Here is a 27,756-nt window from a genome sequence, read left to right as displayed (position 1 = left end):
GGAGCGTGGCGTCCCAAGCCAGGGGACTATTAAAGCACAGCCACTCTTCCCAGGTGCGGCCTCAATCCTTTCAGCATCGCCCAGCCGAACCCCGCCAACACCTTCCGAGGCCCATGGTGGCACCCAGACACTATAATAATAATAATAATGATGGCATTTGTTAAGCGCTTACTGTGTGCTAAGCGCAGGGGAGGACGCAAGGTGACCAGGTTGTCCCACGTGGGGCACACCGTCTTAATCCCCATTTTGCGCACGAGGTAACTGAGGCCCAGAGAAGTGAAGCGACTTGCCCAAAGTCACCCAGCCGACAAGTGGCGGAGCCGGGATTTGAACCCGTGACCTCGGACTCCCAAGCTCAGGCTCTTTCCACTGAGCCTCGTTTACCCTCCAGGACACCCACAGGCAGTTCCACAGTCACGGGACCTCCATCCCAAGGAGGTCTTCCCGACCAACAGTGGCCTCCCCTCCCCAAAATTTGGGGCGAGGGTGTGTTGGAAGCCCTGCGGTCGGGAAGAGCTCAGGGTGGCCTGATTATTCCATGTACGATCCCTGCCCATCCCTGGAGGAAGGGCAGTTGCTCCGGTGCTGCTGAAATCAGACGTGACCCTGCTCCCTGCCGTGTCCCCGCGGCTTCTTCGCTTCTGAAGATGCTTCGACTGGCGGTCCGTATGTCTGGGGCTGGAGGTGGGAGGCTCGGTGGGGATGGCAGCCGGGATTTCTCTTATCCCCTCGGCTGAGACGTTTGCTCTTCACTCCCGGGCCTGATCCCTGGACACGGTGGTCTCCTGGGTCTTGGAAACCTTGGCGTTCCCCATCCAGTGGGCTCGAGATGTAACCAGAAGCACAGGTCAGCTGAGGGACAAGGCCCATCTTGCTCCCCATTTTTATGCGCGGGTGTGCGTGTCTGAGCTCACAGCCAGTTGCCAAAGGCATCACACCCTCAGAGCCCAGCACATAGTAAGCGCTTAATAAATGCCATCATTATTATTATTATTCATTCCTTCATTTATTGAGCGCTTACTGTGTGCAGAGCACTGTACTGAGCGCTTGGGAAGTCCAAGTTGGCAACATATAGAGACGGTTCCTACCCAACAGCGGGCTCACAGTCTAGAAAGGGGAGACAAAATGCTCCAGTAGGGCCCTCCGAAGACCAGGAATGACCTAGCACAGGTGGAATATATGGGCCAGGAACATATAGATAATAATAATAATGATAATGGTAGTATTTATCAAGCAGCTTACTATGTGCAAAGCACTGTTCTAAGCGCTGGGGAGATTACAAGGTGATCAGGTTGTCCCACAGGGGGCTCACAGTCCTCATCCCCATTTAACAGATGAGGAAACTGAGGCACAGAGAAGTGAAGTGACTTGCCCAAAGTCACACAGCCGACAATTGGCAGAGCCGAGATTTGAACCCATGACCTCTGACTCCAAAGCCCGGGCTCTTTCCAATGAGCCACGCTGCTTCTCTAAAATGGGGTTGAAATGATAATGATAATAATGATGGCATTTGTTAAGCGCTTACTGTGTGCAAAGCACTGTTCTAAACGCTGGGGGTTATACAAGGTGATCAGGTTGTCCCCCGTGGGGCTCACAGTCTTCATCCCCATTTGACAGATGAGGGAACTGAGGCTCAGAGACATCAAGTGACTTGCCCAAGGTCACACAGCAGAAGTGGCAGGGCCTGGATTCGAACCCATGACCTCCGACTCCAAAGCCCGGGCTCTTTCCACTGAGCCACGACCTGTTCACCAATCTAAGATTTAAAACTGAAGTGCAGTCCTCTTAAAACCAACAAATGGGAAACATGATTACCATTAGCTCTACATATTGACTGCTTATTGCATGCAGAGCTCCAACTACCTTGCTATTTAGGTAGAGGCAAGAAAAAGTGACACAATCTCTCTCCTCCTGGAGTTTATAACCCAAAGGGGAGAAAGGGTAAGACCGTATCCTAAATTGCCAAACATGCCCAAAGTAAAAAAGGTAAGAGCTTAGGTGCAAATGATACATGCAAAAGGAAAAAAAAAGGTGAAAAGCCTGATAACTGGTCCTTCAGACCTCAAGAACTGGATAAATACAAAGGGCAAAATCAAGGAAAATATCCACAAATTATTGTCCTCATCCCCCAGGTTTCCTCCCCTTGGGGACTCCGGCCAGGAACCTCCACTTGAGATTCCTCAATCAATCAATCAATCGTATTTATTGAGCACTTACTGTGTGCAGAGCACTGGACTAAGCGCTTGGGAAGTCCAAGTTGGCAACATATAGAGACGGTCCCTACCCAACAGCGGGCTCACAGTCTAGAAGGGGGAGACAGAGAACAAAACCAAACATATTGACAAAATAAAATAAATAGAATAGGTATGTACAAGTAAAATAAATAGAGTAATAAATATGTACAAACATATAGGCAGCCCTCTGGCTAGATTTTCCTAGGAAAGAGACAGGAGTGAGGGATGCCGAAGGTGCCGTCTCCATGGCAACTGCCGGACGCGACCGGTGTGGTACCTAGGCCAGGAGAGAATAATGGACTGAAAGACCAACTTGATCTGACGGCCGCCGTTTTTGTCAAAACCGTTTGCCTGGAGGAGGGGACTCCCTCTCCCCCTAGTTGGTGTTCGTCCAATCAATCAATCAATCAATCGTATTTATTGAGCGCTTACTGTGTGCAGAGCACTGTACTAAGCACTGTACTAAGCGTCCAGAAGCTGGGAATGGCTGCAGACACCCCAAATCCCCTACTTCCAGGTTTTCTATCTTCTGGATCGACCGGAGTAAAACCAGGAACGGTGACAATCACAGCAAGAGTCGATAACGACAAGAGGGAACAAGATTCCTCTGTCTTGTCTAAGATCCAAGGGCTGTTGACCACTGACAACAATGATGGCGTTTATTAAGCGCTTACTATGTGCACCGCACTGTTCTAAGCGCTGGAAAGGTGACAAGGTGATCAGGTTGTCCCCCGGGGGGCTCACAGTCTTAATCCCCATTTTACAGATGAGGCCACTGAGGCCCCAGAGAAGTGAAGTGGCTTGCCCAAAGTCACACAGCTGACAGGTGGTGGAGCTGGGATTTGAACCCACGGCCTCTGACTCCAAAGCCCGGGCTCTTTCCACCGAGCCACGCTGCTTCTCTAACCATTCCCACGAGAGGACGTGTGATAACAGGGAGAGACTACATCTCTATTTGACAAATGGGGAAACTGAGGCTCAGCAAGGGGGTAGGGCCTAGGTAGCCTAGATGAAACGTGGTCAAGTTCTGAATTGAATCCAGCTTTCCGCGCCCCTGCCTCAAGAAGAGTTCTCTCAAGAGTGCAACCGAAGCATGCCGGCCCTATAACCCAGAGGTAGAAGGACTGAATAATAATAATAATAATAATAATAATAATAATAATAATAATAATAGTAACGATGTCATTTATTAAGCGCTTACTAGGTGCCAAGCACCGTTCTACGCGCCAGGGAGGTTACAAGGTGATCAGGTGGTCCCACAGGGGGCTCCCAGTCTTCATCCCCATTTTCCAGATGAGGTAACTGAGGCCCAGAGAATAATAATAATAATGATGGTATTTGTAAGCGCTTACTATGTGCACAGTGCTGTTCTAAGCGTTGGGGGAATACAAGGTGATCACGTTGTCCCACGTGGGGCTCCCAGTCTTCATCCCCATTTTCCAGATGAGGGAACTGAGGCCCAGAGAAGTGAAGTGACTTGCCCAAAGTCACCCAGCTGACAATGGGTGGAGCCGGGATTTGAACCCATGACCTCTGACCCCAAAGCCCAGGCTCTTTCCACTGAGCCACGCGGCTTCTCTACCTCATCTGTAAAATGGGGATTGACACTGTGAGCCCCACAGTGGACAGGGAATGTGTCCAACCTGATTTACCAGCATTCATTCATTCATTCGTCCATTCATTCATTCATCCAATCATATTTATTGTGTGCAAAACACCGTACTAAGCGCTTGGGAAGTACAAGTTGGCGACATACAGAGACGATCCCTACCCGAGAATGGGCTCACAGTCTAATAATAATAATAATAATAATGATGATGGCATTTATTAAGCGCTTACTATGTGCAAAGCGCTGTTCTAAGCGCTGGGGAGGTTACAAGGCAATCAGGTTGTCCCACAGGGGGCTCCTCACAGTCTTCATCCCCATTTTACAGATGAGGGAACTGAGGCCCAGAGAAGTGAAGTGACTTGCCCAAAGTCACCCAGCTGACAATGGGCGGAGCCGGGATTTGAACCCATGACCTCTGACCCCAAAGCCCGGGCTCTTTCCACTGAGCCACGCTGCTTCCCTAGAAGGTGGAGACAGACAACAAAACAAGTGCTTAGTACAGTGCTCTGCACACAGTAAGCGCTCAATAAATACGATTGAATGAATGAATGTGAACAGATGTCGTCAGAACAAATAGAATTCAAGCTAAATGCACCTCATTAACAAAATAAATAGAATAGTAACTATGTACAAGTAAAATAGAGCCATAAATCTGTATAAACATATATACAGGTGCTGTGGGGAGGGGAAGGAGGTAGGGCGGGGGCAATGGGGAGGAGGAGAGGAAAAAGGGGGCTCAATCTGGGAAGGCCTCCTGGAGGAGGTGAGCTCTCAGTAGGGCTTTGAAGGGAAGAAGAGAGCTAACTTGGCGGATGTGCGGAGGGAGGGAGGGCATTCCGGGCCGGGGGGAAGACGTGGGCCGGGGGTCGACGGCGGGACGGGCGAGGACGAGGCCCAGCGAGGAGGTTGGTGGCGACAGAGGAGCGGAGGGTGCGGGCTGGGCCGGAGAAGGACAGAAGGGAGGTGAGGTAGGAGGGGGCGAGGGGATGGACAGCTTTGAAGCCGAGAGTGAAGAGTTTTTGCTTGATGCGTGGGTTGACAGGCAGCCACTGGAGATTTCTGAGGAGGGGAGTAACACGCCCAGAGCGTTTCTGCACAGAGATGATCCGGGCAGCAGCGTGAAGCAGCACTTAGAACAGCAAGCACTTAACAGATACCACAATTATTCCTGTTATTATCATCAGGTAGTCATCGCTCATCCGCCCACCACAGTAGAGGGTATTTTCAGGTGACCCTTAAGCTAGCCGGTCTTGCATCTGGTCTCCCGAGCACCGTCACCGAGCGGAGAACCTGAAGCTGCCCGGATATCAGAGGCAGGCTCCCGGAGCGGACCATCTGTCGGTGACGCAAATGTCTGTGGAGCCAGACACGTGGGGGAGTTTGCACGTGGATAGCAAACCTAGTCAGTGTCTGGGATAAGCTCGCTCTCACGGGTCCCCTCTCGGTGTCATTTTTGGGGAAAGGACTCCTCCATCTCTTGGGGGGCACGAGTGTCGGAGGGGATGGGGGGCAGCGAGGAGGATGAGCTGAATGACCCCAGAGTTCAGCCTTCAGCCGCTCAGGTTCTGGCCGGTGCGGAGTGGAAGGCGGGAGAGGAGACCGGGTGATCGCCTCTCTCAGTCCTTTCCAGGACGAAGTCTCCAGAATTCGGAGACGGCTCTCCGCTCCTTACAAAGCCGGTTTGGGAAGCAGCCTCTGGAAGGGGTGGGAGTTGAGGGGGGCAGGTTTGTTTTGGAAAAACACTCGGATGCCATTCCGAGTGACCGCTCGCAGCAGAAACACGGAAGGCAGGCTCCAGCCCGAACCCCTCACAAGGCCGTGGGCCAGAACGGCCCCTCCGCCAACCCCGAGGAAAGCCCCATTAGTGTCCACTCCCATCAAGGACGAGGGCAGAGCAAACCCGGGACGGGCAAGAACGTTGGTACGAACACTGAGACAGAGACGGATACGGGGCAGAGGGAGGAGAGGAAGGAGGGGCAGAGGGATGGAGGGAGGGAGGGAGAGAGGGGGAGGGAAAGAGAGGGAGACGGAGGGAGAGAGAGATTTGAAAACAAGTCAGTCCAAGCAAGCGAGAGCTGCCAAATCCTCCCGTGGCAATCCCTGCGTGCTTCGGCATTTTATCGTACGTTCCCAGGGAGCCCGAAACAGAAGGGTTTCCGGCCACCAAGAGGATGCACCAAGATAAGGTGATTTTCTTTTATCCCTTGGGGCAGGGAGGGTGTTTCCTAAGGCCGGGTGCAGATCGCCAACTTCACATCCTGCTGAATTGTCCCTTTCCCAGAGGGAGCAGGGCCGCAGCTGGCCCGGTGTGACTCCTCTTACCCCTTTCTTGCCGCGGTAACTGAGGCCATGGCCTGGCCAGGCCGGGGGAGAGGAGAGCCTTCTCTGACGGGCCGGGCACCCTCCGGGGCACGGGCCGAGCGGGTGGCGAGTTGCTCTGAAGCGGCCGATGAAAGATTTGAGGGGAAAATGGCCTTTGTGAGTGTTCTGCTGGTCCCCAGGAGCCCGCAGGCCCAATTGAGTATAGGGGGGCGGTGGCCGGGAGACCGGGGGCCTCTGGCTGCAGATCCGCTCTTTGGTTCAGGAAATGGTGGCACCATGGGGAGGGACCGTGTGACTGGGGAACCCAGAGTTTTCTCCTGGTGCTTGGCGGGGCGGGAGGAAGGCAGGGCTGAGGTCCCCTGGGCTGGACGGCGGGCGCCTGTTAGCTCCCTGAACCGAATTTCCTTTAGGTTCTTCCAGCGCAACATCCAAGGCCTAAGCCTCTTCTCCACCCCCTTCCCTGTTGCTTCCACACATCTCTTCCCTGCCAGGAAATGCCCTCAACTTCCAGTGAGAGGGAATCACGGGGTGGGAGCGCCGGTGCTGCGGGAAGCGATGGTGGTAGAGGAGCATTTTTATCAAACCACCAGCCCGGGGGGCCCAGGCTGGCGTGAGTGGATCCAAGGGCTGGGATCCGACAGGGATCTGGAGGCGGGGGGCGGATCTGGAGAAGCGGCGTGGCTCAGTAGGAAAGAGCCCGGGCTTTGGAGTCAGAGGTCACAGGGTCAAATCCCGGCTCCGCCAGTTGTCAGCTGGGTGACTTTGGGCGAGTCACTTCACTTCTCCGGGCCTCAGTTCCCTCATCTGGAAAATGGGGATGAAGACTGGGAGCCCCACGAGGGACAACCTGATCACCTTGTAACCTCCCCAGCGCTTAGAGCAGGCTTTGCACGTAGTAAGCGCTTAATAAACACCATAATTATTATTATTATTATTATTCTACGGGAGCGGGGATCATGCAGGGGCCCGGGGGCGGTGGAGGGTGAGGATCCAGGGCCTCCCCGAGCCCCTCCATGGGGGCCGGAATAGGGCCGGGCCGGGCGTGGAGGGGCGGATGGGATAAGGGTCGCAAGCAGAAGCCCGGGAAAACTGGTCTGGAAGTTTTTCCCAGGGTGGGCGCCAGAGACGAGTGGGGAGAAGGGAAGGTGGGCGGCCTGGAGGGCTGTCAGAGGGAGAAGCAGCGTTGTCTAGCAGGTAGAGCACAGAGCTGGAAGTCTGAAGGACTCCTCCGCTTCTCTGCTGTGTGACCTTGGGCCAGTCACTTAACTTCTCGGTGCCTCCTCTGCGAAATGGGGATTAAGATCGTGAGCCCAATGTGGGACAGGGACCGGGCCTAACCCGATTTGTCTGTGGCCACCCCAGCGCTTGGTACTGTAAGCGCTCCACAAACAACGCAATTATTATGACGATAATAGCAACAATTGTTATTAGGGTAAGGGCCGTGGCCGCCGCTCTCCACGCAGCATCTCTCATTCAGTCAGTCAGCTAGTGCTATGTACTGAGCGCCCACTCTGTTCAGAGCCCTGGCTGAATGGCTTGTGGGAGGAGCTGACGGTCTAGCGGGGATTTCCCTCCGCTTCCAGGCATCCTGGGCGCTTCCCTTCTCGTCCCTCCCGCTCGTGTCCTCCCTGCCCGCAGCCAGCCATGTCCCTCCTTCCCACAGGCATCCTTGGCCCACCTTTCATTCATTCAATCGTATTTATTGAGCGCTTACTGTGTGCAGAGCACTGTACTAAGTGCTTGGGCAGTACAAGCAGACCGCTATTCCTGGGTTCCCCTCCCACTCCCAGACAACCATGTGGCATTTGTGCCCCTCCCACCCACGGAAAGCCATGTCCCACCAGCTTTGGGCAAGTCGCTTCACTTCCCTGAGCCTCAGTTCCCTCATCTGGAAAATGGGGATGAAGACTGTGAGCCCCCCGTGGGACAACCTGATCACCTTGTAACCTCCACAGCGCTTAGAACGGTGCTTGGCACATAGTAAGTGCTTGACAAATGCCATCATTATTATTATTATTACAAGTTAATCAAGTCAAACACATTCTCTGTCATAAATGCCATTAAAATAAAAAAAGTGGGCACGCCAAATCTGCTGCTCCTCCTACTCCTACAGGTCACCGGCACTTGAGCCGATTCATCCATTCATTCATTCAGTCGTATTTATTGAGCGCTTACTGTGTGCAGAGCACTGGACTAAGCGCTTGGGAAGGACAAGTCGGCAACATCTAGAGGCGGTCCCTACCCGACAGCGGGCTCACAGTCTAGAGGGGGGAGACAGACAACGAAACAAAACATGGGGACAGGTGTCAAGTCATCAGAATAAATAGAAGTAAAGCTAAATGCACATCATTAACAAACTACATAGAATAGTAAATATGTAGAAGTAAAATAAATAGAGTAATAAATCTGTACAAACATATATACAGGTGTTGTGGGGAGGGGAAGGAGGTAGGGCGGAGGGGATGGGAAAAAGGGGGCTCAGTGTGGGAAGGCCTCCTGGAGAAGGTGAGCTCTCAGTAGGGCTTTGAAGGGAGGAGCCAATTTGTACATCCCAAGCGCTCAGTACAGTGTTCTGCACACAGTAAGCGCTCAATAAATACGATTGAATGAATGAAGGAAGAGAGCTGGCTTGGCGGATGTGCGGAGGGAGGGCGTTCTGGGCCAGGGGGAGGACGTGGGCCGGGGGTCGACGGCAAGACGGGTGAGAACGAGGCCCAGTGTACATATCTGTACCTATGTATGATACCGAATAACATACTTAGCTAGGCTGTAGCAGAGACAACACGCAGAACTTGCATTGTCAACCCTTCGCGTAATGGAAATTTTATGTTAAGGACCATCTGAACTCATTTAACAAGCAAAGATGAACAAACCTATGTGCTAATTCACTCGATTTATAATATGCAGCAATTAATTCTGGACTTTGCGTGTCCTAATAACATTTAACACATTAAGTGCCGAGCAGGCCGAGCAGTTTCATAGCACGATGTGTCGTCATTCCGCACTATTCTAGGCGCTGGGGAGGTTACAAGGTGAGCAGGTGGTCCCATGGGGGGCTCGCAGTCTTCATCCCTGTTTTACAGATGAGGGAACTGAGGCACAGAGAAGTGAAGTAATAATAATAATGATGGCATTTATTAAGCGCTTACTATGTGCAAAGCACGGTTCTAAGCGCTGGGGAGGTTACGGGGTGATCAGGTGGTCCCATGGGGGGCTCATTCCCCCTCTCCCAGGTGTGGTGTCTGCAACAGAGAAGGGTCTCAGTCTTGGAGGATCTCCAAGCCTCTACCAAAGTTAGTGGGTGGCCCTCATTCGTATTCGCTGCACAGTTTTGCCCAGTCAGATTCATTTATCATTCCAAATATATCAGGATGACTTTTGCATTGGATTTGCCTTTCTCTTTTACTGATTTAGCGAAATTTAAGGTGGTAGCGTTTCCGAAATAATGATTAAATCACCGACCCTGGGGCGAATTCACTTCTAATTGTAGGGGAAGGTGCCTTAGATTGAGGAAGGCAGCCATTCAGGAAGAAGGAGGCACCCCTTTTCTGGAGGGAGGTGCCTTCCCTCAAATTAATTCCTTTCCGATCTCCCAATCTGTTAGCTCTTGCCCTGAAGGCGAAGTGGTCTGATCTGTCTGACAGCACCCTGCCTGTCCGAGGGGCCCGACTTCGGAATGGACCCGCTCACCCGCGATGGGGATTCATTCATTTATTCATTCAATCGTATTTCTTGAGCGCTTACTGGGTGCAGGGCACCGTACTAAGCGGCCGGGAAGTACAAGTCTGGATGGGAATCAGAAAAGTGTGAGCCCAGGACCCAAATCCCTCAGTACCCAGACATCTGGAAGGAAGATGTCTGAAGGGAGATTGATTGATTGATTGATTGAGTGGTGAGTTTGGGAGCCGAAACTCCTCGAGGATCAGGGGGCGAAGATGCAAAAAACAAACAACAGCAACAACGAAACCATTCATTCATTCAATTGTATTTATTGAGCACTTACTGAGTGCAGGGCGCTGTACTAAGCGCTTGGGAAGTACAAGTCGGCAACATATAGAGACGGTCCCTACCCGACAGCGGGCTCACGGTCTAGAAGACAGCCCCAGCTGCTGAAAATGGCCAGCGCTTGACAGACTGCATGTGTGGGTGTGTATGTAGAGAAGCAGCGTGGCTCAGTGGAAAGAGCCCGGGCTTTGGAGTCCGAGGTCATGGGTTCGAATCCTGGCTCCGCCACAGGTCTGCTGTGTAACCTTGGGCAAGTCACGTCACTTCTTTCAGTTCCCTCATCTGGAAAATGGGGATTAAGACTGTGAGCCCATGTGGGACAACCTGATCACCTTGTATCTGTGCTCTACACATAGTAAGCGCTTAACAAATGCCATCATTATTATTATTACTCATTCAATCGTATTTATTGAGCGCTTACTGTGTGCAGAGCACTGTACTAGGCACTTGGGAAGTACAAGTTGGCAACATATAGAGACGGTCCCTACCCAACAGTGGGCTCACAGTCTAGACATCTAGTCTAGTTATTATTATTATGTGTGTGCACGTATGCGTGCACAGTGCATAGCGCAGTCAGGACATGGGTTCCCTCACCGACTGTGAGCCCGCTGTCGGGTAGGGACCGTCTCTATATGTTGCCAACTTGGACTTCCCAAGTGCTTAGTACAGTGCTCTGCACACAGTAAGCGCTCAATAGATACGATTGAATGAATGAATGACCCGTTCAGACGTACACACCTGTGAAGAGGCGGTTCGTCATCAGTGGTGAAGTGACTTCTTCAGCACTGGGATCCTTCAAGTCACTTTTAAGGTCAGACACCCAAGATCTAGGGTGACACTCAAAGAGCCTAGGGCCCACCAGAGCTAGGACCCTCTGGGACTCCCCTCTAGTGCACCTCAAAATTACCCCAGTAGCTTTTTGGGTTCTTTAAATGGTGTTTGTTCAGCTCTTATTATGTGTCAAATGCTACTCTGAGGGTGGGGTAATAATAATAATAATAATAATGGCATTTATTAAGCACTTACTATGTGCAAAGCACTGTTCTAAGCCCTGGGGAGGTTACAAGGTGATCAGGCTCCCAGTCTTCACCCTCATTTTCTAGATGAGGTCACTGAGGCCCAGAGAAGTGAAGTGACTTGCCCAAAGTCACCCAGCTGACTATTGGAGGACCCAGGATTTGAACCCATGACCTCTGACTCCAAAGCCCAGGCTCTTTTCCACTGAGCCACACTGCTTTTCAGAAGCAGCACAGGGTAGTTACACGGGCTTTGGAGTCAGAGGTCGTGGGTTCAAACCCCGGCTCCGCCAGTTGTCAACTGTGTGACTTTGGGCATGTCACTTAACTTCTCTGTGCCTCAGTTCCCTCATCTGTAAAATGGGGATGAAGACTGTGAGACCCCCGTGGGACAACGTGATCACCTTATAACCTCCCCAGCGCTTAGAACAGTGCTTTGCACATAGTAAGTGCTTAACAAATGCCATCATTATTATTATTATTACAAGTTAATTAAGTCAAACACATTCTCTGTCCTGCATAAGGCTGACAGTCTAGGCAGGAGGGATAACAGGTATCCCCATTTTACAGTTGAGGACACCGAGGCACAGAGAAGTTATAGGACTTGCCCAAGGTCACTCAGCAAGCAATTGGCAGAACTGGGATTAGAACCCAGGTCCTTGTGACTCCCTAGGCTTCTGCTCTCTCCACTGGGCCAGATGTTCCTCCGAGCCTGTGCCCACCGGTCGGTCGGTGACTTTTAGAATTGGAAGCAGCATGGCGTAGTGGAAAGAGCCCGGAATTGGGTGTCAGAGGTCGTGGGTTCCATCCCGCCTCCGCTACTCATCTGCTGGGTGACCTTGGACAAGTCACTTCACTTCTCTGTTTCTCGGTGGCCTCATCTGTAAGATGGGGATTAAGACTGTGAGCCCCCCGTGGGACAACCTGATTACTTTGTATCTACCCCAGTGCTCAGAACAGTGCTTGGCACATAGTAAGCGCTTAACAATTACCATAATAATAATAAGGGCTGGCTGCAAAGATCTGGAGGAATCTCTAGTACCCGCTTTGCACATAGTAAGCGCTTAATAAATGCCATTATTATTATTATTATTATTATTATTATTATTATTATTATTATTATTATTTACCCACTCCTGCCTGTGATAGCCAATTCTACCCATGCCCAGAGCAACCTTTGTATTAAACAAACACCCAGTGTTTACTTCTTCAAACCTTTCAAAGGGAGCAGAACCTGTGACCTCCCTAAGGACGGCAAGTATTGTTCCAGGACCTAAGAAGCACTTAGCATTAAGTTTATAAGTTTTCAAGAAAATGAAGTAAACTGGCACGAACAGAATTTTCAACTTGATGGAAGACTACGAGCCGGCAATTCCGGATCTGGTCATTTACACCCAGGTGTTCCTCTCCTCCCCGTCCTGAATCCGTTGCTAGGCTTCCCTTAGCCGGTCCTCTGGGAGATCCTGTGAAATCCCGGCTCCGCCAGCTGCCAGCTGCATGACTTTGGGCAAGTCACTTCACTTCTCTGGGCCTCAGTTCCCTCATTTGGAAAATGGGGATTAAAACTGTGAGCCCCCCGTGGGACAACCTGCTCGCCTCGTAACCTCCCCAGCGCTTAGGACAGTGCTTTGCACCTAGTAAGCGCTTAACAAATACCATCATTATTATTATCCTTCCTTGGGAGCTCACTAATGCCTTCCCTGTGAAAACTTGCTTCCCCTTCCCATTCCCTTCAGTTATCCAGCTGGGACCCCTCCTTCCTTGTGGCTGCGAAGTTCCTCTCCTCTTTCCTATCCTCCTCCTCTCCTAAAACTGGCTGTGCAGTAGCTAACGTCCCCGACTTCCCATATTCTAAAAATGTCTGGGCCTCTCCCTCTTCTCTACAGGCAGGGCTAAACTGCCGCCGATCTCAGTGGATTTGAACGGCTGTTCGCGGTATCTAAGGCTGTTCCACACCTTCCCCCTGCTTGCTTCCCTGGCTGGAGATTTGTCTCTGGGATTTGCTGGGCCCGGGATGCAATCTGGCCGTCTCCTTGCCCTTTCCTGGGTGGAGGCTAGGAAGGGAAAGGAGCTGTCTGGACATCTTTTGACACAAGCCAGAACATCTCCCGGCCCGGAGCCTGCGTATGAATCTCCGCTCCATATGTTGGGGGGTGGGGAGATGGGGAGTGAGGAGGCGGGGAGAAGGATGCAGAGGAACCTGTAGTTCTCACTCTGTCTGGAGATAAAAATCAAACCTCTTTGCGCCGGGAGAAATCTGGTAGGCCGGGAGCCGAGAGTCCTGTCTCTCCTGCCCTCTCTTTCCGATTCCTCGCTGTTCCTGCAAACCCATGGCACAGAGATCAGGCCAGTCAGCCAACCTGGACCTGCAGCCACTGACCCTGGGTCATTCTGGGAGAGGACGAGGTCCTGAGCCAGCTGCTTTCCCTGACCTTGGCATCCTAACCCTCTCTGCTTGGTCCCCATCCCAAATCCCCGCGACTGCCGCTCCGCCGGCGCCCACGACCGCTCCCTGCCATCTGTGCCCGAGATGGAAATAGACGGCAGGGAGCCGAGAGGATGGTCTTGTCTGGAGGTAAAACATCTTGGCACTCCCGCCTGCTGATTGGCATGGAGAGACCGGGGTAGCGTAGCAGGCCCAGGGAGGGGGAAAGGCCGGGGCTGAGACTGAGCCCGGGGGAGAAACTGGCAGGATCCCCTCATCCCCCTCCTCCCTCATCTATAGATAAGAGAAAAAACAACTGGAAAGGTGGGGATGTGGCTGACGAGATGTTTTAACGGGTGTCAGTCAACATGTACAGAAGCGTTGTGTGTGGGTATGATTGCCCAAGTGCTGAAGTGATGCCGTAGAGGTGCTGAGGTGGTACTGGGGAGAAAGTGACCTAAGGAGAAGAAACATTAATCGGAGAAGACCTCCTGGAAGAGGGGTGGTGGTTTTCAGAAGGGCTTTGAAGATGGAGAGAGCTGGGCCCCGGCAGAGGGAAGGACGGAAGCGAGGGGTCGGGGGTGGAGAGGGGAAAATGAGGTCCGGTGAGGAGGTTGGCTTGAGGGGAATGAAGAATGCAAGCTGGATTGTAGTGGGAAGAGCGAGTGGGTAAGTGAGGGAGCAAAATGGAGGCACATAGGTGATGAGGAGTTCCTGCTTGATGTTGAGAGAAATAGGTAATCACTGGCCCAGTGAGCAGAGCATGGGCCAGAAGGACCTGAGGGGTGACCTTGGGCAAGTCACTGCACTTCTCAGTGCCTCAGTTGCCTCATCTGTAAAATGAGACTGTCGGCCCCACTTTGGACGTGGACTGTAGCCAACCTTTGAACTATCTCAGTGCTTAGAACAGTGCCCGGCACATGGTAAGTGCTTCTGGACTGTGAGCCCGCTGTTGGGTAGAGACCGTCTCTATATGTTGCCAATTTGTACCTCCCAAGCGCTTAGTACAGTGCTCTGCACACAGTAAGCGCTCAATAAATACGATTGAATGAATGAATGAATGAATGAATGAATGAAAGTACTTAACAAAATATCAAAATAAGCTCACCTCCTCCAGGAGGCCTTCCCAGACTGAGCCCCTTCCTTCCTCTCCCCTTCTTCCCCCTCTCCATCCCCTCATCTTACCTCTTTCCCTTCCCCACAGCACCTGTATATATGTATATATGTTTGTACATATTTATTACTCTATGTATTTTACTTGTACATAGCTATTCTATTTATTTTATTTTGTTAATATGTTTGGTTTTGTTCTCTGTCTCCCCCTTCTAGACTGTGAGCCCACTGTTGGGTAGGGACTGTCTCTATATGTTGCCAACTTGTACTTCCCAAGCGCTTAGTACAGTGCTCTGCACACAGTAAGCGCACAATAAATATGATTGATTGATTGATTGATTGATTTAGTCACTGGCAAGAGTCACAGTACTGAGGACTAAGGAACTTCGGTGGAATTAGTAGACATTCATTCATTCATTCATTCAATCATATTTATTGAGCACTTACTGCGTGCAGAGAACTGGACTAAGCGCTTGGGACGTACAAGTCGGCAACATGTTGAGACGGTCCCCACCCGACAACGGGCTCCCAGTCTAGAAGGGGGAGACGGACAACAAAATAAAGCATGTGGACAGGTATCAAGTCATCGGAATAAATAGAATTAAAGCTAGACGCACATGTTACCTGTCCTCAAGGACCTCGCAAGCCAGTGAGGGAGATAGGCAAGAAAATATTTTTACAGATGGGAGGAAATGGCAGAACATAAAGATATTTTTAGACTGTGAGCCCACTGTTGGGTAGGGACTGTCTCTATATGTTGCCAACTTGTACTTCCCAAGCGCTTAGTACAGTGCTCTGCACACAGTAAGCGCTCAATAAATACGATTGATTGATTGATTGATACGTAGATGGATGCTCTGTGGGCTTGCGACTACTGAAATGTGTAGGTGGCAAGAGAGAGCTGAAGAGAGCTTGGAGGAGCCAAGTGGAGAGGTAACAAGTTTCTAGACCGTCTCTATCTGTTGCCGACTTGTACTTCCCGAGCGCTCAGTCCAGTGCTCTGCACACAGGAAGCGCTCAATAGATACGATTGAATGAATGAATGAATGAACGAACAAATAAGGCTTTGAAGGTGGAGAGAGGGATAGTCTGTCAGAGATGATAAATACGACTGAACGAATTGGAGATTACGGAAGCGCTGACCGGGCCCTGCTTTACTCCACTGGGAATTATTGAGGAGTTGACCAGGATGAACCAAGCCCACCGCTCCGCTGGAAAAGGGGAAGGGCTCAGAGAGGACACGCTCAACTCTGGTCCGGTTAACCGTCCCATCATGATGACCTTTCCAGGGCGGCCACATCTGCTTATGAATTTCCAATCAATCAATCAATCAATCGTATTTATTGAGCGCCAACTGTGTGCAGAGCACTGTACTAAGCGCTTGGGAAGTACAAGTTGGCAAGAGGGCAGGGCTTCTCCTGCTATCCAGTGATTTGGGAAGGTCTGTTCTCTGCAGCCGGACCGGAAGATGCTACGGGTTAAAACATGTTTCCACACCTCTGGGAAACTTTCATCGCAACAGAGTGTGGCTCATCCAACGTCCTAGAAACAGTCATTCAAGGATTACCGCGTACAGGTGACAACTCCCTAGAAACTCTGTGCACATATTCATGATATATTTTAATAACAACAATAATAATAATGGCATTTATTAAGTACTTAGGATTACTGTATACAGGTGACAACTCCCTAGAAACACTGTGTACATATCCATAATATATTTTAATAATAATAATAGTGGCATTTATTAAGCGCTTAGGATTACTGTATACAGACGACAACTCCCTAGAAACTCTGTGTACATATTCATAATATATTTTAATAACAATAATAATAATAATGGCATTTATTAAGTGCTTAGGATTACTGTATACAGACGACAACTCCCTAGAAACACTGTGTACATATTCATAATATATTTTAATAACAACAATAATAATAATGGCATTTATTAAGCGCTTAGGATTACTGTATACAGACGACAACTCCCTAGAAACTCTGTGCACATATTCATAATATATTTTAATAATAATAATAATAGTGGCATTTATTAAGCGCTTAGGATTACTGTATACAGATGACAACTCCCTAGAAACACTGTGTATATATTCATAATATATTTTAATAATAATAATAATGGCATTTATTAAGCGCTTACTATGTTCTAAGCGCTGGGGAGGTTCCAAGGTGATCAGGTTGTCCCATGGTGGGCTCACAGTCTTAATTCCCCCTTTTCCAGATGAGGTAACTAAGACCCAGAGAATAATAATAATAATGATAATGGCATTTATTAAGCGCTTACTATGTGCAAAGCACTGTTCTAAGCACTGGGGAGGTTACAAGGTGATCAGGTTGTCCCACGGGGCCTCACAGTCCTAATCCCCATTTTCCAGGTGAGGTAACTGAGGCCAGAGAAGTGAAGTGACTTGCCCAAAGTCACCCAGCTGACAGTTGGCGGAGCTGGGATTTGAACCCATGACCTCTGACTCCAAAGCCCGGGCTCTTTCCACTGAGCCACACTGCTCAGCGTCTTCCCCCTCTAGACTGTAAGCTCCTTTTTTATAATAATGTTATGGTATTTGTTAAGTGCTTACAATGCTATTAATGTTATTATTATGGTATTTGTTGAGCGCATACTATGTACCAGGCACTGTACTAAGTGCCGGGGTGGATCGCGTTGGACACAGTCCCTGCCCCACACAGGGCTCACAGTCTTATTCCCCATTTTCCAGATGAGGGAACTGAGGCACAGAGAAGTGAAGTGACTTACCTAAGGTCACGCAGCAGACAAGAGGCGGACCGGCGCTTAGAGCAGTGCTCGGCACATATTCATTCAATCGTATTTATTGAGCACTTACTGTGTACAGAGCACTGTACTAAGCGCTTGGGAAGTACAAGCTGGCAACATATAGAGACGGTTCCTACCCAACAGCGGGCTCATAGTAAGCGCTTAACAATTTCCTTTATTATTATTTTTATCTGGGACTAGAACCAACGACCTTCTGACTCTGAGGCCCGTGCTCTATCCACTAAGCCGTGATAGACAGCGGAAGAGAAGCAACGTGGCTCATTGGAAAGAGGAGTCAGAGGTCATGAGTTCAAATCCTGGCTCTGCCAATTAGCTGTGTGACTTTGGGCAAGCCACTTAACTTCTCTGTGCCTCAGTTCCCTCATCTGGAAAATGGGGATGAAGACTGTGAACCCCCCGTGGGACAACCTGATCACCTTGTATCCTTCCCAGTACTTAGAACGGTGCTTTGCACATAGTAAGCGCTTAATAAATGCCATTATTATTACGGGGATGAAGACTGTGAACCCCCCGTGGGACAACCTGATCACCTTGTAACCTCTCCAGTGCTTAGAACGGTGCTTTGCACATAGTAAGTTCATTCATTCATTCATTCAATCGCATTTATTGAGCGCTTACTGTGCGCAGAGCACTGTACTAAGCGATTGGGAAGTACAAGTTGGCAACAAATAGAGACAGTCCCTACCCAACAGTGGGCTCACAGCCTAGAAGGGGGAGACAGACAACAAGACAGAACATAATAACAAAATAAAATGAATAGAATAAATATGTACAAATAAAATAAATAAATTCATTCATTCGATCACATTTATTGAGCGCTTACTGTGTGCAGAGCACTGTACTAAGCGCTTGGGAAGTACAAGTTGGCAACATACAGAGACGGTCCCTACCCAACAGCGGGCTTACAGTCTAGAATATTTATTAAGCAACTGTTCTAAGCGCCGGGGAGGTTACAAGCAGGTCAGGTTGTCCCACGGTGGGAGCTCACAGTCTTAATCCCCATTTTACAGATGAGGTAACTGAGGCACAGAGGAGTGACTTGCCCAGTCACAGTTGACAGTTGGCGGAGCAGGGATTTGAACCCATGACCTCTGACTCCGCTCTCTTCATTCATTCATTCGTATTTATTGAGGATTCCTCAATCCCCAGGATTCCTCCCCTTGGGGACTCTGGCCAGGAACTTCCACTTGAGATTCCTCAATCAATCAATCAATCAATCGTATTTATTGAGCGCTTACTGTGTGCAGACCACTGTACTAAGCGCTTGGGAAGTACAAGTTGGTAACATATAGAGACGGTTCCATTGAGCCACACTGATGATGGCATTTATTAAGCGATTACTATGTGCAAAGCACTGTTCTAAGCGCCGGAGAGGTTACAAGGCAGTCAGCAGTAAGCGCTTAATAAATGCCATCATTATCATTATTATTATGGGGATGAAGACTGTGAACCCCCCCATGGGACAACCCGATCACCTTGTAACCTCTCCAGCGTTTAGAACGGTGCTTTGCACATAGTAAGCGCTTAATAAATGCCATTATTATTATTATTATTATTATTATTATTATTATTATTATTATTATTATTCATGGATAGACAGACAGCCGAGGGGATGGAGAGACAACAAAGAGACACTGACAACCGAGGAAATGGGCCGACAACTAGGGGACAGACGGCTGGGAGGATGGAAAGACAGTTGACGGGGGGCCAGGCAGCTGAGGGGACTGAGAGACGGACGTTCAGAGATCATCAATCGTATTTATTGAGCGCTTACTATGTGCAGAGCACTGTACTAAGCGCAGAGATGTCCAGAGACTGGAACCACCAGCGGTTTGTTCGACTGAAACTGAAAAAGGAGATGACCTGATTTTGGTCATCAGTGAGACCCAGATCCCGATGCCGCCACTTCAGCAAGCGGTCATCCATTCATTCATTCATTCAATCGTATTTATTGAGCGCTTACTGTGTGCAGAGCACTATACTAAGTGCTTGGGAAGTACAAGTCGGCAACGTATACAGACGGTCCCAACCCCCTACCCCAACTTCTAGACTGGGAGCCTGTTGTCGGGTAGGGACCGTCTCTATCTGTTGCCGACTTCAACTTCCCAAGCGCTTAGTACAGTGCTCTGCACACGGTAAGCGCTCAATAAATAGAACTGAATGAATGAATACCCCAACCCCAGGGGCAGAGTTCAGGGAGCTGCCAGCCAACTTGGAGGGGCCTGGGTTAGGTGACAGAATTGCCTCCAGGGAGAGACTGGGCACAGACTGCCTGGCGGCGTCTGAGAAGCAGCGTGGTTCAGTGGAAAGAGCCCGGGCTTGGGAGTCAGAGGTCGTGGGTTCGAATCCTGGCTCCACCACTTAATGATAATAATAATGGCATTTATTAAGCGCTTACTATGTGCAAACCACTGTTCTAAGCGCTGGAGAGGTTATAAAGCAATCAGGTTGTCCCACGGGGGGCTCACAGTCTCAATCCCCATTTTACAGGTGAGGTAACTGAGGCCCAGAGAAGTGAAGTGACTCCCCCAAAGTCACCCAGCTGACAATTGGCAGAGCTGGGATTTGAACCCGTGACCTCTGACTTAGATGGGTGACTTTGGGCGAGTCATCTGGAAAATGGGGATGAAGACTGCGAGCCCCACGTGGGACAACCTGATGACCTTGTATCTACCCCAGCGCTCAGAACAGTGCTTGGCACGTAGTAAGCGCTTAACAAATACCATCGTTATTGTTATTCGGGTGCGGAAAGATTTAAGCGTACTAAGTGGTGGAACAGATACAAGCTCGTCGGGTTGGACGCAGTCCAAGTCCCCCATGATTACTCACAGTATCAATCCCCATTTTACAGATGAGGTAATTGGTGCATAGAGAAGGTAAGGGACTCGCCCTAGGTCAGCCAGCAGACAAATGGCATTCCCTTATGGGCAGGGAAGAGAAGCAGCGTGGCGCAGTGGAAAGAGCGAGGGCTTTGGAGTCAGAGGTCGTGGGTTCAAATCCCGGCTCCACCCATTGTCAGCTGGGTGACTTTGGGCAAGTATCTTCACTTCTCTGGGCCTCTGTGACCTCATCTGGAAAATGGGGATTAAGACTGTGCGCCCCCCCATGGAACAACCTGATCACCTTGTAACCTCCCCAGCTTTGCACATAATAAGCGCTTAATAAATGCCATCATTATTATTATTATCTACCAACTCCGGTATATTGTACTCTCCCGAGTGCTTTGTACAATGCTCAGCGCACAGTAAGCACTCAATAAATATGATCGGTTGATTGACTGAAGCTCTGCTATCAATTATCAAGAGAAGCAGCGTGGCTCAGCAGAAAGAGCCGGGCTTTGGAGTCAGAGGTCATGGGTTCTAATCCCGGCTCCACCAATCGTCAGCTGGGTGACTTTGGGCAAGTCACTTCACTTCTCTGGGCCTCAGTCACCTCATCTGGAAAATGGGGATTAAGACTGTGAGCCCCACCATGGGACAACCTGATCACCTTGTAACCTCCCCAGCGCTTAGAACAGTGCTCTGCACATAGTAAGTGCTTAACAAATGCCATCATTATTATTATTATTATCTGTAAAATGGGGATTAAGACTGTGAGCCCCCCCATGGGACAACCTGATCACCTTGTAACCTCCCCAGCGCTTAGTATAGTGCTTTGCACATAGTAAGCGCTTAATAAATGCCATCATTATTATTATTATTATTATTATTATTATTATTATTATCTACCAACTCTGGTATATCGTACTCTCCTGAGTGCTTTGTACAATGCTCAGTGCACAGTAAGCACTCAATAAATACGATCAGTTGATTGACTGAAGCTCTGCTATCAATTATCAAGAGAAGCAGCGTGGCTCAGTGGAAAGAGCAAGGGCTTGGGAGTCAGACGTCATGGGTTCGAATCCCAGCTCCTCCACTTGTCAGCTGTGCAACTGTGGGCAAGTCACTTCACTTCTCTGGGCCTCAGTTCCCTCATCTGGAAAATGGGGATGAAGACTGTGAGCCCCACGTGGGACAACCTGATCACCTTGTATCCTCCCCAGCGCTTAGAACAGTGCTCTGCACATAGTGCTTAACAAATGCCATTATTATTATTACTATTATAAATATTTTCAGTAAATCAGCCAAGTGTTAGGGGCTGACAGTAAATCTAAAGAAAACCAAGGTGATCTATCAGCCTGCATCGGGGAAGCCATAAACAGAACCAAACACCTGTATATTTTTTATGGCAATTTGTTAAGCACTTACTACATTCCAGGGACTGTACTAAGGGAAGATACAAGTCTGTATATTTTTTATGGCATTTGTTAAGCACTTACTATGTTCCAGGGACCGTACTAAGGGAAGATACAAGCTAATCAGGTTGGACCCAGTCCAGGTAGCATATGGGGCTCACAGTCTTAATCCCCATTTCACAGATGAGGTAACTGGGGCACAGAGAAGTGAAGCGACTCGCCCAAAGTCACACAGCTGACAAGTGGCGGAGCGAACGATGAGCCATAACAAAGCATGAAGTTTTGGAAGTTATGGTCACGTTAACCCAGCTACGAGGGGTGGGACACGTGAGGAGAAGGAACGAGGGCTGGATAACCAAAAATCTGCAGTGTGGACAACTGAAATTAGGAAAAAGACAGCAAAGGGGGGCAGAGGAAACACTTAATGGACCGTAGTAAAACAAAACCTCAAACAATGCTGCATCCCAAATGAAAACCGGGAGACACCCGCAGAGAATAGACCAGCATGGTAAACTGCCATGTAGAAAAGCTTAAAATCGTTACTTAAATCTTGTTAAGTACTTATTATGTACCACGCACTGTACTGAGCACTGGGGATACAACATAATTAGGTTGGACCCAGTCACTGTCCCACATAATAACAATAATAATGGCTTTTATTAAGCGCTCACTATGTGCAAAGTACTGTTCTTAGCGCTGCGGAGGTTACAGGTTGTCCCACGGGGGGCTCACAGTCTTCATCCCCATTTTCCAGATGAGGGAACTGAGGCCCAGAGAAGTGAAGTGACTCATCCAAAGTCACACAGCTGACAATTGGTGGGGTCGGGATTTGAACCCATGACCTCTGAGTCCAAAGCCCGGGTTTTTTCCATTAGGCCACGTTACTCATCCCTTTAAGTTAGACTGCAAGCCCAATGTGGGACGGTGACTGCGTCCAACTTAATTAACTTGTATCTGTCCCAGCATTTAGAACAGTGCTTGACGCTCTTGACTGTGAGCCCACTGTTGGGTAGGGACTGTCTCTATATGTTGCCAACTTGTACTTCCCAAGCGCTTAGTATAGTGCTCTGCACACAATAAGCGCTCAATAAATACGATTGATTGATTGACTGTAATCTCGTTGTGGGCAGGGGCAATATCTGTTTATTGTTCTATTGTGCTTTCCCAAGAGCTTAGTCCAGTGCTTTGCACACGTAAACGCTCAGTAATTACGATTGAATGAAGGAATTACACGCAATAAGCACTTAACGAATACCAAAAACCATCTCTTTTTGACCTAGAGCTTTGAAAGGAGCGAGAGACAACGAAGGAAACAAAAATAGTGCCAGAAAAACAAAATAACAGCACTACAAGGGACAACTTTCTGTGCACGATGAAGACAGGCCTGGGAATCCCGCGTTGTCCTTTTCAGTCGCACGCCCACTCGTAGGTGAATTTCACCATCAGTGGTGTCTTCTTTGGACAAGGAGGACAACTGTACTGATGAGTGGGAGGATCCGTCCGGAGCGACATTTTCGAAAAATGATCCAGGCAGCAATATGTCAGTTCCTTAGAGAAGCAGAGAACTTAGAGAGGCGGCGTGGCTCAGTGGAAAGAGCCCGGGCTTGGGAGTCAGAGGTCATGGGTTCTAATCCCGGCTCCACCTCTTATCAGCTGTGTGACTTTGGGCAAGTCACTTCACTTCTCTGGGCCTCAGTTACCTCATCTGGAAAAGGGGGATTAAGACCGTGAGCCCCACGTGGGACAACCTGATTACCTTGTATCTCCCCCGGTGCTTAGAACAGTGCTTGGCACATAGTAAGTGCTTAACAAATACCAACATTATTATTATGTACTAAAGAGAGTAGAGGTTGGAGGAGGGAGGTCAGCAAGGAGGCTGATAGAGTGCTCTATTTGGAATATGAAAGGCCTCCGGAGCGGGTCTCCTCTCCCTCATTCAACCCACCATCCTCTCTATCTCACCATGATGTTATCCTTGCCTCATTCAACCCACGCATTCAATTTATCACTAAATCCACCGCTAAAATCCGCCTTTTACGCTCCACTTGAATCCAATCCCTTCTTGATTACTATATCAGTCTCTTTGCTAAGCTCCCAAACTCCAGTCTCTCCCCACCCTGCAGTCGGGGTCATTTTTCTACAGAAACGTCCGGTCCATGTTTCTCGAGGCCTCAAGAACCTCCAATGGTTGCCTGTCCACCTCCCTCTCAGACAGAAAGTTTCTTGCCATCAGCTTTAAAGCAATCAATCACCTTGCCCCCTCCTACCTCATCTTGGTACTTCCCTACTAAAACCCAGCCCGCACGCTTCGCTCCTCTAATGATGATGACGATGGCATTTATTAAGCGCTTACTATGTGCAAAGGAGTGTTCTAAGCGCTGGGCACTGTTCTAAGAAGCTCTAATGCCAACCTACTCACTATATCTCAGTCTCATCTACCTCACTGCCAGCCTCTGTCCCACACCCTCCTTCTTCATATCCAACAGTGACTCTTCCCACCTTCAAAGCCTCCTCTTGTGCTAACCTTCTCACTGTGCCTCGATCTCTCCCGTCTTTCCGCCGACTTTTAGCCCCCGACACACAATTACCCATCTCAGCTTCAAAGCCTTATTGAAGGCCCGTCTCCTCCAGGAGGCCTTCCCAGACTAAGCCCCACTTTTCCTCATCTCCCACTCCCTTCTGCGTCCCCCTGACTCGTTCCCTTTGCTCTTCGCCCCTCCCAGCCCTTGGATACTTAGGAACAGATCTGTAATTTTGTTTATTTGTAGTGTTGTCCGTCTCCCCCCTCTCGAATAATAATAATAATTATGGTATTTGTTAAGCGCTTACTATGTGACAAGCACTGTTCTAAGAGCTGGGATAAGGTAATCAGGTCATCCCTGGAGCTCACAATCTCAATCCCCATTTTACAGTTGGGGGATCTGAGGCACAGAGAAGTTAAGTGACTTGCCCCAGGTCATACAGCAGACAAGCGGCGAAGGCGGGATTAGAACCCACGTCCTCTGATTCCCAAGCTTGGGCTCTTGCCACTAAGCCATGCTGTAAGTTCCTTGTGAGCAGGGAATGTTACTGTTTATCGTTGTATGGTACTTTCGCAAGCGCTTAGTACAGTGCTCTGCCCAAGCGCTTAGTACAGTGCTCTGCACACAGTAAGCGCTCAATAAATACAATTGATGATGATGATGATGCACAGTTAGTTCCGAGCATTGCTTCCAGAGGGTACACAATCAATGCTATTTCTACCGCTACTGCTCTACTCATTCATTCAGTCGTATTTATTGAGCGCTTACTGTGTGCACAGCACTGTACTAAGCGCTTGGGAAGTACAAGTTGGCAACAGATAGAGACGGTCCCTACCCAGCAACGGGCTCAATCACAGTAAGACTTTTGTATCAGCCCAATCACTGGTCTCACCACCCCCAACCATTCCCCACTTCAATAATAATAATAATAATAATAATAATGGCATTTATTAAGCGCTTACTATGTGCAAAGCACTGTGGAGGTTACAAGGTGTTCAGGTTGTCCCACGGGGGGCTAACAGCCTTCATCCCCATTTTACAGATGAGGGAACTGAGGCCCAGAGAAGTGCCCAAAGTCACCCAGCTGACAATTGGCGGCGCCGGGATTTGAACCCATGACCTCGGACTCCAAAGCCCGGGCTCTTTCCACTGAGCCACGCTGCTTCTCTTAGCTTCCGTCTTCGCGCTGCTTCAATCTTTCCTGTGCAGTGTTACCTTCCTCATTTTCCTAAAGCCTCACTTGGCAAACGTCTCTTCACTCCTTAGGAACTTTCACTGGCTTCCCAACTCCCTCCCCATCAAGTAGAAATTCCTTTCCATTGCCTTCAGTCGATCAATTGTATTTATAGAGAATTTACCATTGGCAGCACTGAACTAAGCTATCAAGGCCCTACTGAGAGCTCACCTCCTCCAGGAGGCCTTCCCAGACTGAGCCCCTTCCTTCCTCTTCCCCTCGTCCCCCTTTCCATCCCCCCATCTTGCCTCCTTCCCTTCCCCACAGCACCTGTATATATGTATATATGTTTGTACATATTTATTACTCTATTTATTTTATTTATTGATTGATTTTACTTGTACATATCTATTCTATTTATTTTATTTTGTTAGTATGTTTGGTTTTGTTCTCCGTCTCCCCCTTTTAGACTGTGAGCCCACTGTTGGGTAGGGACTGTCTCTATATGTTGCCAACTTGTACTTCCTAAGCACTTACTATAGTGCTCTGCACACAGTAAGTGCTCAATAAATACGATTGATTGATTGATTCATTCATTGGGAGAGTGCAATGCAATAATAAACAGACACAGCGAGCTTATAGTCCGGAGGGGGAGACAGACACTAATATTAATAGATAAATAAATGACAGATATGTACGTAGTGCGGTGGGGCTGGGAGAGGGGGGAGAATCGAGCTTATAGTCCGGAGGGGGAGACAGACACTAATATAAATAAATAAATGACACATATGTACATAAGCACTGGGAGAGGGGGAAGAATAAAGGGAGCAAGTCAGGGTGACCCAGAAGGAAGTGAGAGGAGAAGCAAGGAGGGCAGGGAAGACCTCCTGAAGGAGATGAGCCTTCAATAAGGGTTTGAAGCGGGAGAGGAGGAGGAAGGAGGGAGGGAGGCAGGATGTGGGTGAGAGCCTGGCAGTGAGATAGATAATAATAATAATAATAATGGCATTTATTAAGCGCTTACTATGTGCAAAGCACTGTTCTAAGCGCTGGGGGGGGGGATACAAGGTGATCAGGTTGCCCCGCGGGGGGCTCCCAGTCTTCATCCCCATTTTACAGATGAGGTCACTGAGGCACAGAGAAGTTAAGTGACTTGCCCAAACTCACACAGCTGACAACTGGCAGAACTGGGATGAGAGGGAGGTACGGTAAATAGGTTGCATTAGAGGCAGATTATGTGAGCTGGGTTGTAGAAGGGAAGTAGCGAGGTGATTGAGGGCTTTAAAGTTTCTGTTTGATGCAGAAGTGGATGTACAACCACTGGAATTTCTTGACGAGTGGGGAAACAAAGCCTGAATGTTTTTATAGAAAGATGATCTGGGCAGTACAGACTGGAGTTGGGCGAGACAGGAGGCAGGGAGGTCTGCAAGGAGGCTAATACAGTAATCGAGGCAGGATAGGATAAGTGACCGGATTAGAGAAGCAGCGTGGCTCGGTGGAAAGAGCCCGGGCTTGGGAGTCAGAGGTCATGGGTTCCAATCCCGGCTCCGCTACTTGTCAGCTGTGTGACTTTGGGCAAGTCGCTTCACTTCTCTGGGCCTCAGTTCCCTCATCTGGAAAATGGGGATTAAGACTGTGAGCCCACCATGGGGCAACCTGATCACCTTGGAACCTCCCCAGCGCTTAGCACATCGTAAGCGGTTAATAAATACCATCATCAATATTATTAGTAGTAATAGGAGGAGGAGTTTAATAAACAACAAAGCTAACTAGAGCCAAGATTCTAACACTATCCTTTTGCTATCATCATCGTCACTCTCAGAAGTTTTTCTGAGCCCCTATTGTGTTCAGAACACTGGAAGCTCAGTTCTGCCACAACACACTCTGTCTTTTGGGGTCAACAGCATGGCTCAGAGAAGCAGCTTGGCTCAGTGGAAAGAGCCCGGGCTTTGGAGTCCGAGGTCATGGGTTCAAATCCCGGCTCCGCTGCTTGTCAGCTGTGTGACTTTGGGCAAGTCACTTCAATCAATCAATCAATCAATCAATCGCATTTATTGAGCGCTTACTGTGTGCTGAGCACTGTACTAAGCACTTGGGAAGTCCAAGTTGGCAACATATAGAGACAGTCCCTACCCAACAGTTGGCTCACAGTCTAAAAGGGGGAGACAGAGAACAAAACCAAACATACTAACAAAATAAAATAAATAGAATAGATATGTACAAGTAAAATAAATAAATAAATAGAGTAATAAATCCTTACAAACATATGTACATATATACAGGTGCTGTGCTT

General features: G+C 49.1%; 1 protein-coding gene across 2 annotated transcripts in view; it reads left to right on the top strand.

The window, feature by feature from the left end:
• The first annotated feature begins 5,882 nt into the window (after positions 1-5,882).
• Positions 5,883-27,756, top strand: part of KCNIP3 (potassium voltage-gated channel interacting protein 3) — a 120,092-nt gene continuing 98,218 nt past the window's right edge. Inside the window, exon 1 of one of the 2 annotated variants that reach the window (XM_038759253.1) lies at positions 5,883-6,029. In XM_038759253.1, coding sequence (XP_038615181.1) covers positions 6,015-6,029 — 15 coding nt within the window. In that variant the 5' untranslated portion in view covers positions 5,883-6,014. Of the gene's footprint in view, positions 6,030-13,703; positions 13,762-27,756 lie in introns of those variants that run through there. The other variant, XM_038759252.1, reaches the window with a different exon arrangement.

This window comes from Tachyglossus aculeatus, chromosome 17 (assembly GCF_015852505.1).
Source record: "Tachyglossus aculeatus isolate mTacAcu1 chromosome 17, mTacAcu1.pri, whole genome shotgun sequence".
NCBI lineage: Eukaryota > Metazoa > Chordata > Mammalia > Monotremata > Tachyglossidae > Tachyglossus > Tachyglossus aculeatus.
This window is presented reverse-complemented; position numbering and strand designations above follow the sequence as displayed.